Genomic DNA, 16,813 nt, shown 5'->3' on the forward strand with positions numbered 1-16,813 from the left:
TACATGGCAAAAATGCGTCAACTAGCGGTCGTTATTATTTTTCGAAACAACTTTTTTATCATTTTAAGAATTATTAGTAAAATAAAAGGATTTAAATATGAAATTACTTATAAACTCGACTTTTGGATTATCGAAGCGAAAATAATAAATTTTCACGTCGATGTCCAACAGCATTAATGATATTTATAAACTATTAACTTTACAAAATTTCTCTTTTCAGAGCTTTTCAGAGCACAAGCATAGTTATCGAATTAGCAAAAGTTCCAACAATGTTGTTATTTGACACATATCTGATATCCTAAATCAGTTTATTGTATATAGACGCAAAAGTTTTTAAACTTGTTCATATAGATTACTTTTAAAACTCCGATTGAAAAAGCTACTTTTAATCTATTACAACCAGTAAATAAGTAAATAGGTATTCTAGTACAGCATTTACAAATTTGAAATTAAAAAATACATGTTATCTAATCAATATTTTGATAAAAAGTTCAATTGAAAAAATAAAATCTAGTAGTTTTGTTTTAAAATATTTACAACTTTAATATGACGCAGAATTAAGACTTTAATTTTTTTAAGTAAAACAACAGTTTTTTTTTTAACTCTGAAGTTTTGCTCGTGGACAACTTTCAATTTAGAATTTTTTATAGTTAACATTTTATAAATACTAGATAGATGAAAAATTAAATATTTAGTTACGATGAGTTTTCTAGTAAATGTAGTAGAAGGAGCAAAGACAAGTTTTTTCTTTTTAAAAACTCATATAAAAATTACCCGAATTGTTTAAATGACCTTATCAGCTCAGTATAACTGAATCAATTATGCAAACCAAACATTTACAAAACCTGCGATGATGGCTATTTTGAAAATGAAAAATATAGGGTTCCCGCTAAAATTTAAAAAAAAATCATAGAAAATCCATGAAGTATAGCAAATAAATAGGGAAATTATCAAAAAAAAACAATGAATTCTAAACGTTACGAACATGTTTTTAAGGTATATAAAGTAAAAAAATGTTTTTAAGCACAGTCTTAATAAGAAATTTTCAATAGTTCGAAGGCTTTTGAGCTTTAATTTTATTTATTTAGCAAATTTTAGATAAATTGTATTTAATATAAATAAAGAAATTTTTTATCTGCTATGTGGCGCAATGGTGTCACAGTTTTGTACAGAGTGCTAAGATTTAGATTTAAATACATAATTAAAACATTTCTACGTGTTATTCACAACGCGTTGTCACTGTTTTGGCTTTCAAATTTCAATCACTAACCAAAAAAAAACGTAATTTCTAGGGATTTTCACATATTGTTCAATTTTCTCTAGGGATTTTTCAGAATATTGCTCATTTCTCAGGATTTATACGAAAGTGGGAACCCTGCAATTAGCAGTTATATCGACTATGGTAAACCATTAAAAGTATAATTGTTAATTTTTTATTACTGTGAACTTGAACAAAACCTAAATATGTTATACACGCACTAACTAAACCTACTTAATTTTCAAGATTCAGTTATTATTTCTTAAACTACATAATTTTCCATTTAAAACTGTCCTCCGATTATATGAAACTTAAATTTTTAAAACTTTTATTTTGTAATAAAAAAAACTAATAGTTTTCAAAAGAATACAAATATGTAAGATTATTTAAATTGAGATAATTAACTTATTAAGTTATTTACAAAGTATAAAGCAATATTGTTAAAGAAAAAAACGATTTGTATAACATATAACTTTTTTTTTGATAACCTTTTATATTAAAAAAAACTAATAGGTTTCAAAAGAATACAAATATGTAAACTAATTGAGATAATTAACTTATTAAGTTATTTAAAAAGTATAAAGCAATATTGTTAAAGAAAAAATCGATTTTTACAACATATAACTTTTTTTTTTGATAACCTTTTATAAGTTAAAATTAAGAAAAAATTGTGATAATTGAATCAAAAACGGTTTAAATTATTGCATACAATCCAATTTTCTACTTATAAATAATATAATGATAATAAAAACTATAACAAATATTTAGAGTTAGTCCCCAAAGTTAATTTAATAAAAAAATTGAAAAAAACAGTATCATATAGCTTTTATATCATATTGTATTTTCTTGCATCAAACTTTTATTGTTTTTTTCTAATAACTGTTCTGATTTCTGGAACTAATTACTACAAAATAACTGATCATAAATTTTTTTTTATTCCACTAAATAATCTTACTTATATGGGAACAAAATTTTTATTAAGATCTTTTAAAAATCCAAAAACATACCATTTTCAGTTTTTATAAGGAACTTTTTTATAATTTTTTTTTTAAGTTTTATTAGAAGAAAATTAGCTTTAAAAATTACAGAGCAACTTTTACGAGAAGTTCAAAAAAAGGTTAAATGAGTGTACAAGAAGTTTGTTAAATTGAAGAAAAAATTAATAAAACGATCTTAGAAAATAAACTGCACTTGACTAACATAAATAAGCATCAATCAAACGATTGTGCTGACCAAATTACAAACTTTAATTGTTTAAAAAAACCATTTGAAAATATTGCAACTTTTAAAAGTCGATGAAAAGAACTTGTGCAACTTAGTCTCTGTACTCGCTGATAAACGTGACGTTCAAGTAAGAATCGTGAAAAGCTAACAAACACACGGTATATATGCAACATGTTGTAAACAAAATGATTATTCACAGAAAATTTAGTTTAAAATAAGACGTACTGTTTAAAAAGTATACAAAAGCACTCATGTGTACTATTCGAATGTGTAAACTGTGCTGCATGAAACGAAAGAGTTTGAAAATAGTTGATAATGTGATGTAGTATACTGATGATGTACAGAGTCACTTGGTAGGCATGTTGACTTGAAAATAAATAAACTTTTGCACACTTCATTCGTGTGTTTAGGGCAGGGTGCGGCTGGCGGGCGACAAAATGTCGTTGGTCGTTCCGCGGTGAAACGTGGCGTTTTGCGCGGGAAAACTTTCCACTTGCTTGCCTATCACTTCAACCTGCAAAATTGTTTTACAGATGTATGCATAAGTGTACAGTAACTTGACAAAAAATAATCGGTTTAAATTTTTTCAAGTTTCACAAAAGGTAGTTTTTAGTATTTAAAAAAAGTATTTCTTCAAATACTAATCGATAATTTTTTTTACAAATACACGATTAATACTTAACATGTTCAAGTCTACACAAAACTGAGATTTAAAATTTTTAAAAACAGATTTATCTAAACTTAATTGCAAAACAAAAATCAACAAAAATAACTTTAACATAGTAATACCTTTTATAAAAAAAATAATTTGCATACCTTTTTAAATAAATTTTAATAAGTTTATAAAAAATAACGAAAATGCAAAATTTTAATAATATGAAAAGTTATCCTGAACACCTAACATGATTTTCAAATACTAAGTTTTAATCGCAAAATGAGCTTAATTGTTCGAAATAACGAAATACTAAAAGCTTATAGACTTTAAATACTAAAAATCATTTTTATAAAACTTTATTACGAAATAACAAAAAACCAAACTTACTTTAAACCCGATTTTTTTCAGCTTGTCGTGCGGAAGAATGCCTCTCCCGTCGAACACGAATGCCGGTTTGAGCATCTTTTCGTACAAGCGCTGATAATCCAAGTTCTGTTGTTGAATTAATATGATAAAATATAACTCAACATAAAAAAACTTCAGACTCAACAAGAAAAAGAGTGAAAGTTGGTAGTGAAAAAATTTTAACCACTATATAAGTTATGAAGAAAATAAGGATAAACATTTATTCGTTGAGAAGCTCATGTGATTTTAGAAAAAGTACAAACACATAATACAAGATCTTCTGATAATCATTGTAGTTAGAACTGATAAGCTTATAAGAAACGACATACTTCATTACCTTTATGTAATCGTTGAAATTTAAGATATAAGTTGCATATTAATTTTAAAAAAAAGGATATACTTAAAAGATTTTTAAATGAATATTTATACTTTTTTAGTCTAAACAATAATAAAATCAAGGTTGAAAACAATGTTTTGCTAAATCATAGACAGTTTAGTCAAAATCTTAACTTTTTATTAAAAATACTTCGCTCAAAATAATACAAATTTATAGTATCAAGTCTTATGATAATTGACCTTAGGTATATTTTTGCTATAAATTTATCCATATTTAAATATTATTTTTTATTCTATAACAGAATTATATACTAGAACCAATCAAGCTAATAAGGTGATAAACTTTAAAACTAAAATTTCTTAAACTTATAATTACTTATATAACTTGCAGATGTTAAAAAAGAAACGAGCTAATTTATCATTTAAAATACTAATTTTGAGCTTTTGTTAGCCGATATAACATACATCATATATAAAATAGTTGTTGATGTATGGAGTATATTTGTATTAAGAAGGGTTGCCACAGATTGAGCTTAAAAAAATAATTACTTTTCTAAATCAAATTCTTAATCAAAACCGATTCAAAAGTAAATAAACAAAGACTTGAAATTATGAGAAAGTTTTCAATCTTAGTTTTTTACATCTTATAATAATAGTTATTTTGCTAGATTCAATCATATAACTTCCATTGCACCATCTGTGCATGATCGATGTATTTGCAATAAACAGCTCCTTGATCAAAAAACTTATATCTCTACCACATAGTAAATAGACACGTGAGAACATAAAAAAAAATTATTTACTAAAAAAAAATCAATTAGACCCTGAAAAAAGATGTATTGCAAAAGCAAAATTTTTAGAAATAACATTAGCAAAATTCAGTTTTTAGAGAAGATAAACTTTTTATTTAGAGCATGTTTATACCAAACTTCCTTAATATCTTCCAAAAACCCCCATTTTTACCTGACTTTTGTCTTGTTTTTTTCGTTTTTCCAGACTTTGTAGCAACCCTGATTAAGTGTAACTTTATATAAACTTAAACAAAAAATGTACTATTTTAATTTAAGAGCCAAGTAAGTTTAGCATTCAATAAAACCACGACAAACTTTAAACTCGTCCCACTCAGTGCAAACTGCAATGGCATGGGAGCAGTCGCAAGCTTCGTACGGGTCGTGACTTATTTGCACCAGCTCGCTCACTTTGCCCGGGCAACTCGTGATGGTCGGGTGCTGCAGATCCCTGATTAAACGCTGATCTTTCATTTGTGTAACTTCAACTTATAACATTGCAATAAAAGTCTTAAGTTATGATAAGAAAAGTACTACCACTTCAAAATTTTTGAACTTTATTACTAAAACTATGCTTCACTCGTTTAAACAATTTGATCTTTTTCAAATAGAAAATTTTTCAACTGAAGATCTCGTTCAAGTTGTTTAAACGAGTGAAACATTGTTTTAGTTAATTCAATTTGATAATGAAACATTTAAAGTGAATTTTTATTTTTAGCTCATCACATGTTAGAAGTTTTGATCAGATAAAAAGTTTAAATTTTCTCAACAAATACCTGATAATTTGCTGCTCCGGCACTTTGGGGTCGTAAATGACCAGTTGGGCTCCTTCATCGAGCAAATACTTGGCCACGTAGATAGTGGACGATTCGCGAGTGTCACCTGCGAACAAGCTTGAGTAAAGAATACATTTTGTTTGGTGTCTTTATCAAAATTCCTAAATTTACTTGAAAATAGCTAGATAAAAACAGAAATGATAATATAAAAAAATATTCACTTTGATTAAACTAAAACGTAATCAAATTAATAACACTTACTTGCTAATACTTTTTAAAACTAGGTTACTAATCAAAAAAAAAGTTTGTAAAAAATATTTAAAACCGGATAAAAGTTTTTGTTACTAAATTTATTACTTAATATTAATTAAAAATGAAATATTAATTTTCAGTAAGATTTAAGTAAAAGAAAAAATATGATCATAAAAAAACAAAAAATTTAACTTAAATTTATACTTAATGTAATATTTTCATTAACTTTTAAAGTCTAAATCTAAATATCCAAATAATATAAATATGTTAAAAACTTGTATTACTGAACATTATTTTAAAATTTAATAAGGAATTTAAAAGATTAACGAAAGTTCAAAAGCTTTAAAAACAGAACTAAGAATAAAATTTTATGTGTGTGTGCAGTGCATTGCGTATCGACTTAGAACGGTTCCCTATGTTAACATCTTAAAATTGATTAAAAGTCTTTTCTAAGCTTAGATAATACATATTTGATTCAAAATATTACAAAAACTATAATGTTTTAACAAAAAAATAAAATAAAAAAAGATGTTTTATACAACTATATATGACACGCTTTTTTAAGGATACAAGAAATTAAGTACTATATAAAATTTCATCACTTTCTAAGCCTTAAAAAAACGTAAAGTTACGTTTATAAAAAGTTCAATGTTTTATAGAAAGATTTTTAAAGTAATTCTGAAAATATTATATTGAAAGCATATAAGAATGTAACTTCAGTATAACTTAATGAATTTAAAGTTTATGTTTAATTAAATTAAGTTTTGTTTTCAAATAGTATCTACGTACCTTAAAAATCACTATAATTGTGTTTTATGCATGAAACATGCTAGTTTACCGTTTTTCAAAATTAGTTAAATTTTTAGAATAAAATAACCAATATTTTATTTGTACAACTGTTTGAAAATGGTATAACAGAAAATTCGTATCATCTATTTAATTAAGGGCATAGGGGGTCTACCATGATTTTTACAAGTTGATTTTATTTTGTAGTTTTATCTGAGCTATCAGACATTTATAACCGCTTGAAAAAATTCAAAGCAATTTTTGAGATATGAGCGATAAAAGCTGGTGATCTTAATAGGTTCCTAATGAAAGGCGCAAAGTAAAAACGCAAAAAAAGACTATTCTATCTCCTTCATTTTTTAAGCGATCTTCTTAAAATTTTTACAGAAAGTATATTATTAAATTTTAAAAACATTGAATTGAGGAATTAATTAATTTTGAAAAATAAATCTTTTATTAAAAAAACCACCCAGTTTTTATTGTTTTTTTATCTAAAATTTTAATTTTTCAATATTTTCAAAATTGCAACATTCGAAGTCTTTAAACTATAAAAGGAACGTTTACTAAAAGTTTGAGGTCTCTAGATCAAAAAATAAAGGAGGAGACAAATTTTTAGTAATTTTTTAAATTTTTGAAAAAATTGACCCCGAAAAATTTGCGGTTTGTATCGGAAAACTTTTATAAAAATTACAATATATCAAAAATTAAATAAGATTTTTTATTTTATAAAAACTGGCTTGTAGTTTGTACTTCAAGCTTTCATATAAGATTCAATATTATTTTTAGTAAAAAAAAAATGTCAGACCCTTAATGCCCTTAACATAATAAACTTATTGTGTGAATTCATTTATTGAACATAACACAAACATTTTTTGCGATACAACTGTTTCAATAGTCTATAATAAAAAACATTAAAATTGACTTTTATCAAATAAAGTATAACATAAATCCAAACGTGCCCAGATTAAACTTAAAATTTAAAAGTATATTTAGTCATTACTTTAATCAGCTTAACTTTTTGTGGAACCTCTCTATTTTCAAACTTATTAAATTTCAAGATCAAAAACCTACAATTTTTTTGTTACAAAGCTTTTGAAATTTAAAAACTAAATTAAGTTTTAAAATATATATTATTTACAAAAAAAATTATGACATTTAGGCAAAATCTGATCAATATCAAATTTAAAAAATAATTACAATTTATAGCACTGTATCATTCAAGTAGTTTATTATTTTTTTTTTTTAATAAAAAAGTGTGTTTAATTTGATTTCATTGAAACCATTATTCAAGTAATAATAATATTACAAGCATCTTAGCGTTATAAACTAACTGTTAATAAAAATCTTATTTTATTTTTAACTAAATATTCAAAAGCTTTTGAGAATACAATTTCAACGAAGTATAAAGTTTTTTTTCAAAAATTAACAAAAATGATAAGATAAACTTAAACAGTTCGTCTATTTTGTTAAGAATGAAAAGCAAGAACATTAGGAATTACCTGTGTCTTTTTTGAAAGCGAAACCAAGCAAGGTGATTCGTTTACCAGAAACAGTGTTGAACAAGCTACCAATTATTCGGTTAGCGAATCTTCGACGTTGGTAGTTGTTTATTTCAATCACCTTAAGTATTAATGATATTAATTAGCTAGTACTCTGCAATCTTATATGAAATACCTTAAGAATTTTTTACAAAGCTATATATATATATATACATATATATTCGCCAATAATAATTCCCAAATTAAACTTGGTAACTTTAAATTAAAAAGTATATAAAAAACTAATTAATTTTTTCTTACACTTTTTTGCTTCTAAATTCGAATTAAGCATCTTAACTTTAATTTACTTAATAAAAACAAAAATAAGTTTTATAAATTTTTGAAATTACATTAACTTTGGGATTAGCACATACTAATATCTTTAAAAAAAATGTTTAAAATCAATAACTCAGGAAAAAATAAATTAATCTTCGTAATAAAGTATACCTTTATGCTCATATCAATATATGCAAATTTGATTGTTTACATAAACTAAAGTTTAGTTAAAATTTGAAATTATCCAGACATTTTGCAAAACAACATGTTTAAAACAAAAGAAGTAGTGATAAAAAACAGACTTACAAGCATTGGAAATATTATAATTTGTAAACTTTTATAGTTTCAAAAAAAAATGTTCTGCCATGTAAAACATAAATTTTTACAATAAAGTATTAAATAATATATTTTTAAAACTCTTTGAGGAATCCTATTTTAATCGCAAAAGTAGTATTTAATTATTATTTCAAACATAACAACCTGTTGCCAATAATTTGCAACTTCTGGTAAGTTAAGAGCTTCACACAAGTACACCAGATTCAGCACGTCTTTTTGAAAGCAGCTTCCACCGAAACCAACAGAAGCCTTCAGAAACTTGTTGCCTGCAAAGTATGTGTGCAGCGTTGCATGTAAAATAAAACGCATACATCGCATACAAGTACTTGCGAAAGTTTCAATACTATCGCGTATAGGCTAATATTCCCATGCTAAAATTTTGCAGTCGGATTTTGAATCGTGCGTTTAGGTTTTGCACTAGATAATTTTTGCTATTATTACTGTCTGTTCTAAACGCTAAAAGTTTCAAGTCGCAACAAAAAAGTAAGTATAACGAATATTAGCTTAATTTAATTTGTTAATTAAGTCTTAATCATAATCTACTAAATAAGAATTAGAAACAAATTAAACAAGTAGATTTGTTTGTTGTGTTATAATTAAGTGAAAAATTAGTAATTAAAAAATACATAAGTTTATTGAAAATAAGACAGATTTTACATATTTGATGAGTTTAAAATTTAAAAACATATGGGATTAATTGAAACATTTCATAAATTTATAAATTATAGTGGCAGTAAACAAACTTTGAAAACTAAATGTTTTTAATAAAAATATTAAAACTAAGTTTTTTTGTGCTACCTAGAGCTACTTAAAATGTTATCTTTTTATGAATTAATTAGACATTAGTCTTAAGAAGATGAAATAAAATTGCTTAGAAACACAAAACCAAATTCATAGCTGTATTAAATAAATAAATTAAACATACAAATTTTATATACAGAAAACAATATGAATATATAAACTAAATCACCTTCTACACAGCCGCCCACTTTAAGGGCTTTCAAATAGTTCGTTATGAATATTTCAATTTAAAAAGAACAGTACATATGTTTCAAAAAAACAACAAAATTGTTTTTAATCCGCAGCAGTAGTTTGAATTGAATTGCGCTTTACTAAAGATTAATAAAAAAATTATACAAAAAACACTGTGACGTAATTATGAAATTTAGTTTAGAGGGAAGTAAATTTTTTCACTGAAGTTTGTTTCTTTCAAAATTTTATAATTACGTCACATTTTTTTTGTTCAACTGTTGTATTAAATTTTAGCAAATTGCAATTAAATTCAAACTACAGCTGAAGAATGAAACAATTGTATTGTATTTATGAAACATTTGTACTGTTGTCTGTTATTTTTAAATTCAAATATTCGTAATAAACTATAAAAACCACCCAAATGCAAAATGTATGGGATCCAAAAAAAACTTGGAGTTTTACGCCAATATTTTTTTTTACAAGTGGCCAACTATCACACAAACACATAGCGAACAATTTAAAACGATTTAGAGAAAGGTTTATGGTGGCATTTCTTAATCTTATGTAATTTTTATCACTTTTTCTAAGTTTTCCAGATTTTTTGTTCAAAAAACATTAAATACCGCTATAAAACGTTCTTTAAATCGTTTTAAATTGTTAACTATGTATTTGTGTAATAGTTAGCTACATGTAAAAAAATTCAGCGTGAAACTCCAAAGTCGTCTGTTTTGGATCCCATACATTTTGCATTGGAGTGGTTTTTGTAAAACTGGTTTTTGTCAAGGTGAAAGTTTCTTTAAATCGTCTAAAATTTTGCACATGGTATTTTTATGATGTTTCCGAAACGTAAAAATTTTCTCAGCCAGAAACTCAAAAGTAGCTGTAAAAATAAGCACCCTAATGAACAGTTTAAATCACAAATTTATAGCAACTATATAAAACAAATACACTCAATACATTTCTAACCGATTCTGCTGTCAGTACCAACAGCATTAGCTACCTCATCAACGTCTGCCCCTGTCGCCTCACAAACTGCACTTATGGCGTTTATTGAAGAAATTCTTTGCGCTAAAAACGCGTTTGCTGCCTGAAATTTGAAAATTTTTCGAGTACAAAAAAAATTTGTAAATCAAAATATACCTTATGCTTATAATTTAATTAAAGCTGTAATTAGCAATATAAAACTAGGCTCACTAAAAAAATTAAATACTTAGTGTAAAAATGTAGCTGCTAAATATTTCATCACGCAAAAATAAACATAAAACAAGTTGACGCCCTAAACAACAAAGAAAACTCCCTTAATGTCAATATCAGCTATTTTTTAAACACGAATATAAAGCTATTTTACACGTCAATGGTAATTATAAATACGCCCAATCAAACATTTATAAGAAATATATACTTACATTTTTTGATTTAAATGAAATGAAATTATAAAAAACTTAATAAGTTTTGCTTAAACAGTTTACCCTATTTTAATGACACTTTGAATAAAAAATATTAATATTAAGAGACAGTAAAGACAACTAATAAGGAAGTAAAAAAAAAAGAAAACTCACAAGTTTTGAAAGTTCTGACGACCAAGTGTTAGTTTTGATGATCTGATTTTCAGGAACCCACTGGCGGTAAATGGACGCCAAACAGTCCACTGCTTCGTTACCCTCCGCGGAATTTTCGCCTCCAATGAGAACTCTGTCGGGCTTCAGCAAGTTCTTCACGGCCGTGCCTTCAGCTAGAAACTCCGGATTTGAAAGCACCTGTTAGATTTTTTTTTTGTAGATAATTTTTAGACTTTAATATTGACACTAGTGAAAAATAAATGTGCGGAATAGCAAGTTTTTTATTTGATAAAAAATAAAATAATCAAGAGGTTTTGGAAATTTTTCCTATTGCTTTTACTATGTATTCAGTTCCGTCGACTTTATGGCTCTAAGTGTTATTTGGTATTTACTTACAGTAGTCAGGTTTTAACAAAAGTAAAAACTTTTCGAACATCAAATATTGATATTGATTAAGTGTTTTAAATTGTAATTTATTAAATTTTATGGGAAGTTCAATAAAATAAAACTAGATTTTTAATTAAAATACTTAATCATTGTTAATATAGATTAGGTAGATTTACTCGCAAAAAGTTAATATTATTAATATAAATTTAGTGCTTAACAAATAACAAACACTTTAAAACAGTAAACTTCAGTACTTAAATAGTTGAATATAAACAAATTTTTAATTTAACTTTTTTCTATAAAAATTATCATTTAAATGACATTAAAGTTAGCAATTAAAACACAGACATAACGATTTATAAATAGATGAACTCATAAATGACTCATCTTAGTGAAATAAAAAACTAAAAAAACATAAACACAACAAAGATAAGCTAACTTTTATCGTTGATTATCAAAAAAAAACTTTTATACTTTCTCAAAACATTTTACATAATAAACTTTTTATGTGCGCGTTTTAGTTACGACATACGTCATACTATACGTGTTCAGTTTTTAAATTTTTTAACCACGGATAATGAGTTAAAAAACTAATGCCAAGATCATCCTAATAGAATTTTTTGAAGGTACAGGTACTAAATTTTATATTTTGTAATTAGTATAGTATTACTGTATTAAAAGGTCATTAACAAATAATAATTTTATCTACATAATATTTTTAGATGGTTCTTTTATAACAAACCTATTAGATAATTTAAACTTATTAATGATTTGTCATAAAACAACTTTTAAAGTATCTAATGCACTTATTTTTTCTATTACTCTTTATTCAGTGAAAACATTTCTGTTCTATAATTCTATAAAATCTTAATATTCCTTTTTTTAGCAAAACATTACTTGTACAATCCTTACTACTAAAACATACAGTTATATACTTGTTATCTAATCTAACAAAGCCTAAACTAAACAAGAATGACTTTTTTTTCTTCTTTTTAAGTCTAATAAATAAAGTTTCTAAATATATGCAATGAAAATTAAAATAAGTTTCTAATTGTATGGAATGGAAAATTGTACAGTTCAAAGTTATGAGAATACTTTATTGCCAGTTATTAATGATAACTCAATAAATAAAGAAATCTATTTACAGGAAACAGATCCCTACTCCTTATTACATTTGTTTGGAACAATTTTGTGTAATAAACAATAGTTAAAGACTGTTAACTGTATTACAAAGAAAGCAATTTGGATCTGATCTGTTGAATTTTTTATGAATTGTGAATATTTATCAATTAACTTTTTTATTTATTGTGTTATCCAGAAAAATTGATTAAATAAAAGGTTTATAAAACACAGAATTGGATGAATAGCACAGTCAATTTTTAATTTACATCCTTGTCCAGTTTACCTCCGCTATTCATACATAGGTAAGAGCATCAGTCATCATTGCAGAAACAAATACAAAAAATGTACATTTCAGCAGTTTGATGTAAGACGAAAACAACATGTTATGTAGCTGTATAAAAACAATTTAAAAAGTAAGGCAAGGCTTTAAGGCAGAACGATCATTTTTTCATGATCACCATTTAAGTTCAAGGTGGATAATTTTAGGCCTGTGGACTGATTCTAGCCTGTATATCAAAAACCTCTGTACTGCAACATATTTTTTGATTTGGAAACAACTTTGTTAGAAAAAGACATTTGTTAATTTTAAGTATTTTGAAATGTAAACTTAACATACTTTTAGTAAACAGTAGTGCTTATCATCTTTAAAGTTTGTCAGTAAAAATGAGTACTTAGACAGCATTTTAACAATTGTCCGTTTGAAGTTTTACACAAGAACTAATAGTTTAATATAAAATTTTATTGTGAGAAAAAGTATATTCTTATTCACTTTGTTATACTTATTTTAAAATCTATAGCAGGGGTTGGAAAACTAGAGACAATTGTTTTTAAATTTTTGCCTGCAACTACCAAATATCTGCCGACCCTGATCTAAAGTATAAGCAACTTAAAGTAATTCTAAGATGTGGAAATTTTGTAAATAAAATTTAACTTTTAAAAACCAGTTCTTAATTTTAATGAATGCAGTGTTACTATACAATAACAACAATAAGTAAAAAAAAAATGGTAAGTAAAAAAGGATTATTGTTTAAAAGATCCTAATCTAAGGCCCAAATTATATATAAGCGAAAAGCTTTTTAATTTCTTAAGCAACAAACTTGTATCATTCAGATCTCTATCAACATAAATTAAAATAAACTAAAATTTGTTGAACAAGTTAAAGCTTTGAAACTAATATAAAAACTAAAAACCTGAAATGAGGCATCTGCAGTTGTATTTGAAGAAAGAATACTTGATATGGAAGCTGCAGCCCTGACTGGAACAGTGCTCTTTTCAACCACTATTTTAAATCCCTTGGCGACTTTTGCAATGTGGCGAGAGCATGATTCAACATACTTCAGGTCAGCTGCTCTTCCCTTGCCAAATCCATAAGTTTTTGTTGGCGTGTTGACCTAGAATGAGTGAGGTACTTTTATTTTGACTTTAACTCATATTTTAAAAACATACAGATTCTGAACTTAATTAATTTTATAAAAAAAAACAAACTGATATGAAAATTAGATCAGCTTCTTCTATAGCAGTGTCAATGTCAGTAGAAAAGAAAAGATTTGTTCCTCTACACTTTTTCACAATTTCATCTAGTCCAGGCTAAAAAATAATTTAAAAGTCATTTACAACACTTTTTATAACTGAAATCTATAAACTAATTATATATAAGGTAACAACCAAATTTTAAAAAAATATTTGCATTTCAACCTCATATATAGGAAGATTGTCAGAGTTCCAGGAGTTAATTCTTTCTTGGTTAAGATCAACAACAGTAACTTGGACATTTGGGCATTTCAACGCAATGACAGAGCAAGTGGGCCCACCAACATATCCTGCTCCAATACAACAAATCTTCTTTATTTTACAGTTCATTCTAATTTAGCTTCTAGTCAATAAGTTTGTTTGATTTATATTCTAATACAATAAGAGGTTATGAGTAAAAACTACTCCAAAGCTATATATACATTACAAAACCCTCACTAAAATATATTTAATTACAAATATGCCTTTTAAGAGCTGCTTTTAAAGAAAGAGAAAGCTTCTTTGTAATATAAAATATCAAATCAAATTTTTAATTATTTTTAACATTAAAAAAAAATATTGTTAAAATAAATATTTCTATACCTATACTAATGTCTTACAAAAGATTTTAAAATATAACTGAAAAATAAATGAGGATAGATATACTCATTAGCTTAGTTATCAAGTGCTTAAATTGATACAAAGAGATTTAAAAAAAAACTAGAATTGTTTTTAAACTTATTGCCATAGGGGTAAGGCAATTTTTATCCAGTCGATCAATTTAGTAACAAGATGTTGTCACAAAACTCAAAATTGTAGAAATCCAATATTTTTTTTGTGTGGACCAAACTGAAAATTTTATTAAAGTAAAACAATGGTATTCAATAGTATAGTCCTAAATTTGTAGTAACTTTGTAAATGCTAAATGATTTTTATTGAAACAGGGTTTCTATTGAAATTTCATAATAAAAATCATGTTGAAAAAAAAAGTCTAAGAAAATTAAAAATAAAAATTTATCTGCTAGAAGGCCAAAGTTATTTTAGAACAAGTTTATTATCTGAATTTACTTTTGCTAACTTTTCAAAGATTCAAAATTTTATGCTTAATATATATTTTCAAATAATATTCTTAATGTATATACTTAATAAGCTGGTATGCAGAAAACATCTCTTTTACTTATGTACTATAAACTAGGGTGCATATGTTGCCTCTCAAAAATGGATGTATTAGAGCTTAGCTAATTTTATGAGAGTGGAAAATCACATAAAAAGACAGCTCAAAAAAAAAGTTTTAAGCCTATTAGAGCAAATATTTTTTCAAATTTTGCTTTATATCAGTTTATTTGGAAAAAGTCATTTTTTTTACTTTATTTTTAAATTTTGCTATTAAAATAACTTCTAGAGTATAATTATACTTATTTAAAAGAATATTTTTAACTATTTAATCAGATTTTTATCCCTTTTAAAAAAATACACTACCACAAATATAATATGAGAATTAACTTTTTTATTAAAATCAAAAATAAAGCAAAGTACAATATTTTGTTTCTTACAGTATTCATAATTCTGAGATTTAGTATTTCCTTCCCATCCTCCTAGATAGTTTGTAGATTGTCTTGATGCATGTCTTCATTTCTTGACCAAGTTACAAAATTGCTAGACAATTTAAGACCTCGTTTGGCAGCTTCATTGACTAAACTCATGTAACTTCCTATTTGTTTTGATTCAAGTAATCTTTGTTGCTAGTTCATTGTTCTGGCGGTTTATTAAGAAAAAAATGACTGCAGTCTTGGATAAAAAAAATGGAGTTACTTCCAATAAAGTCTGCTAAATCTGGCTTCTCATTAGACCAAACAGGAGAAATAGGTCATTGTTTTTTCTAAATGTTTGGAGCCTATCCTGATTTATGTTGTGATTTTAAGTATCAGCAACCTTAGCTTTGAATGATTGACTGGTATCATCACTAAACAAACTCCAAGGAACTAGTTCTTCAACAAGATACCAGAGGTTTTTTATGGCACTTAACGCAGAGACACTTTTGTATTTTGAAGTGTAATTAATAGAACCAAGTTGTTGCTAGGAGCTGCTGAAACTACAATACAATTGATCAAATAAGGAAGGTAGCAGTTTATGCAAAAGTTAACAAAATTTTTCAGTCTTTTCAAACAAAAGGTGTCTAAAATTGTTTTTAATGAGTTCTGTTGTGAAACAGCTAAACTATTTTAGAGCGTAAATGACTTTTCTTGTCCATCTAGCTCTAGAAACAGTTCCTAGATAATGAGGAGTGAAACTTTGCAAGGGCTTAAAACCAATGTAAATTAAGGCTGGTTTTACAACTTCTTTATAATCATAACGCAGACAAGGCATTTGAAAAATTTTGATATTTTTGACCAAATTCAGAAGTAACTTCTAAATTCTAAACATTATTTCCATTAAAGCATTGCAAGATATTTTTCCAATGGCCCTAAAAATTTTTGAAGATTACTACCACAGGTGTTTTTGATTTTTCTATGGCTAAAGAACTGAAAACTTTATTTAGTAGTAGCTCTAGTACATGAAGCCTGTAAGCTAGCCAAAATATTGGCTTACCAAAACGCTTTTGGAATGTTGTCCAAGTACCTGAGTATGGCCCTG

General features: G+C 26.0%; 1 protein-coding gene across 1 annotated transcript; it reads right to left on the minus strand.

The window, feature by feature from the left end:
* Positions 1–2,228: 2,228 nt before the first annotated feature.
* LOC145847085 (UDP-glucose 6-dehydrogenase-like) lies at positions 2,229–14,539 on the minus strand. The gene is made up of 11 exons (XM_082953504.1): positions 14,366–14,539; positions 14,156–14,257; positions 13,861–14,061; positions 11,162–11,359; positions 10,569–10,689; positions 8,775–8,896; positions 7,980–8,100; positions 5,443–5,548; positions 4,985–5,117; positions 3,525–3,629; positions 2,229–2,996 (listed from the first exon to the last, which is right to left on the minus strand). The coding sequence occupies exons 1-11, from the start codon at positions 14,528–14,530 to the stop codon at positions 2,889–2,891; spliced, it is 1,482 nt and encodes a 493-aa protein (XP_082809630.1). The 5' UTR covers positions 14,531–14,539; the 3' UTR covers positions 2,229–2,888.
* Positions 14,540–16,813: the final 2,274 nt, after the last annotated feature.

Source organism: Thalia democratica, chromosome 1 (assembly GCF_965202585.1).
Source record: "Thalia democratica chromosome 1, ktThaDemo2.hap1.1, whole genome shotgun sequence".
NCBI lineage: Eukaryota > Metazoa > Chordata > Thaliacea > Salpida > Salpidae > Thalia > Thalia democratica.

Bases quoted from the DNA above. Each gene is read 5' to 3' on its own strand.
- LOC145847085 (XM_082953504.1), bottom strand. From the start codon at position 14,530: ATGAACTGTAAAATAAAGAAGATTTGTTGTATTGGAGCAGGATATGTT. The intron at 8,101-8,774 runs GTTGTTATGTTT...TTAATACTTAAG, and splicing joins TTGCAAATTATTGGCAACAG to GTGATTGAAATAAACAACTA. The intron at 5,118-5,442 runs GTATTTGTTGAG...GCGTTTAATCAG, and splicing joins CCGGAGCAGCAAATTATCAG to GGATCTGCAGCACCCGACCA.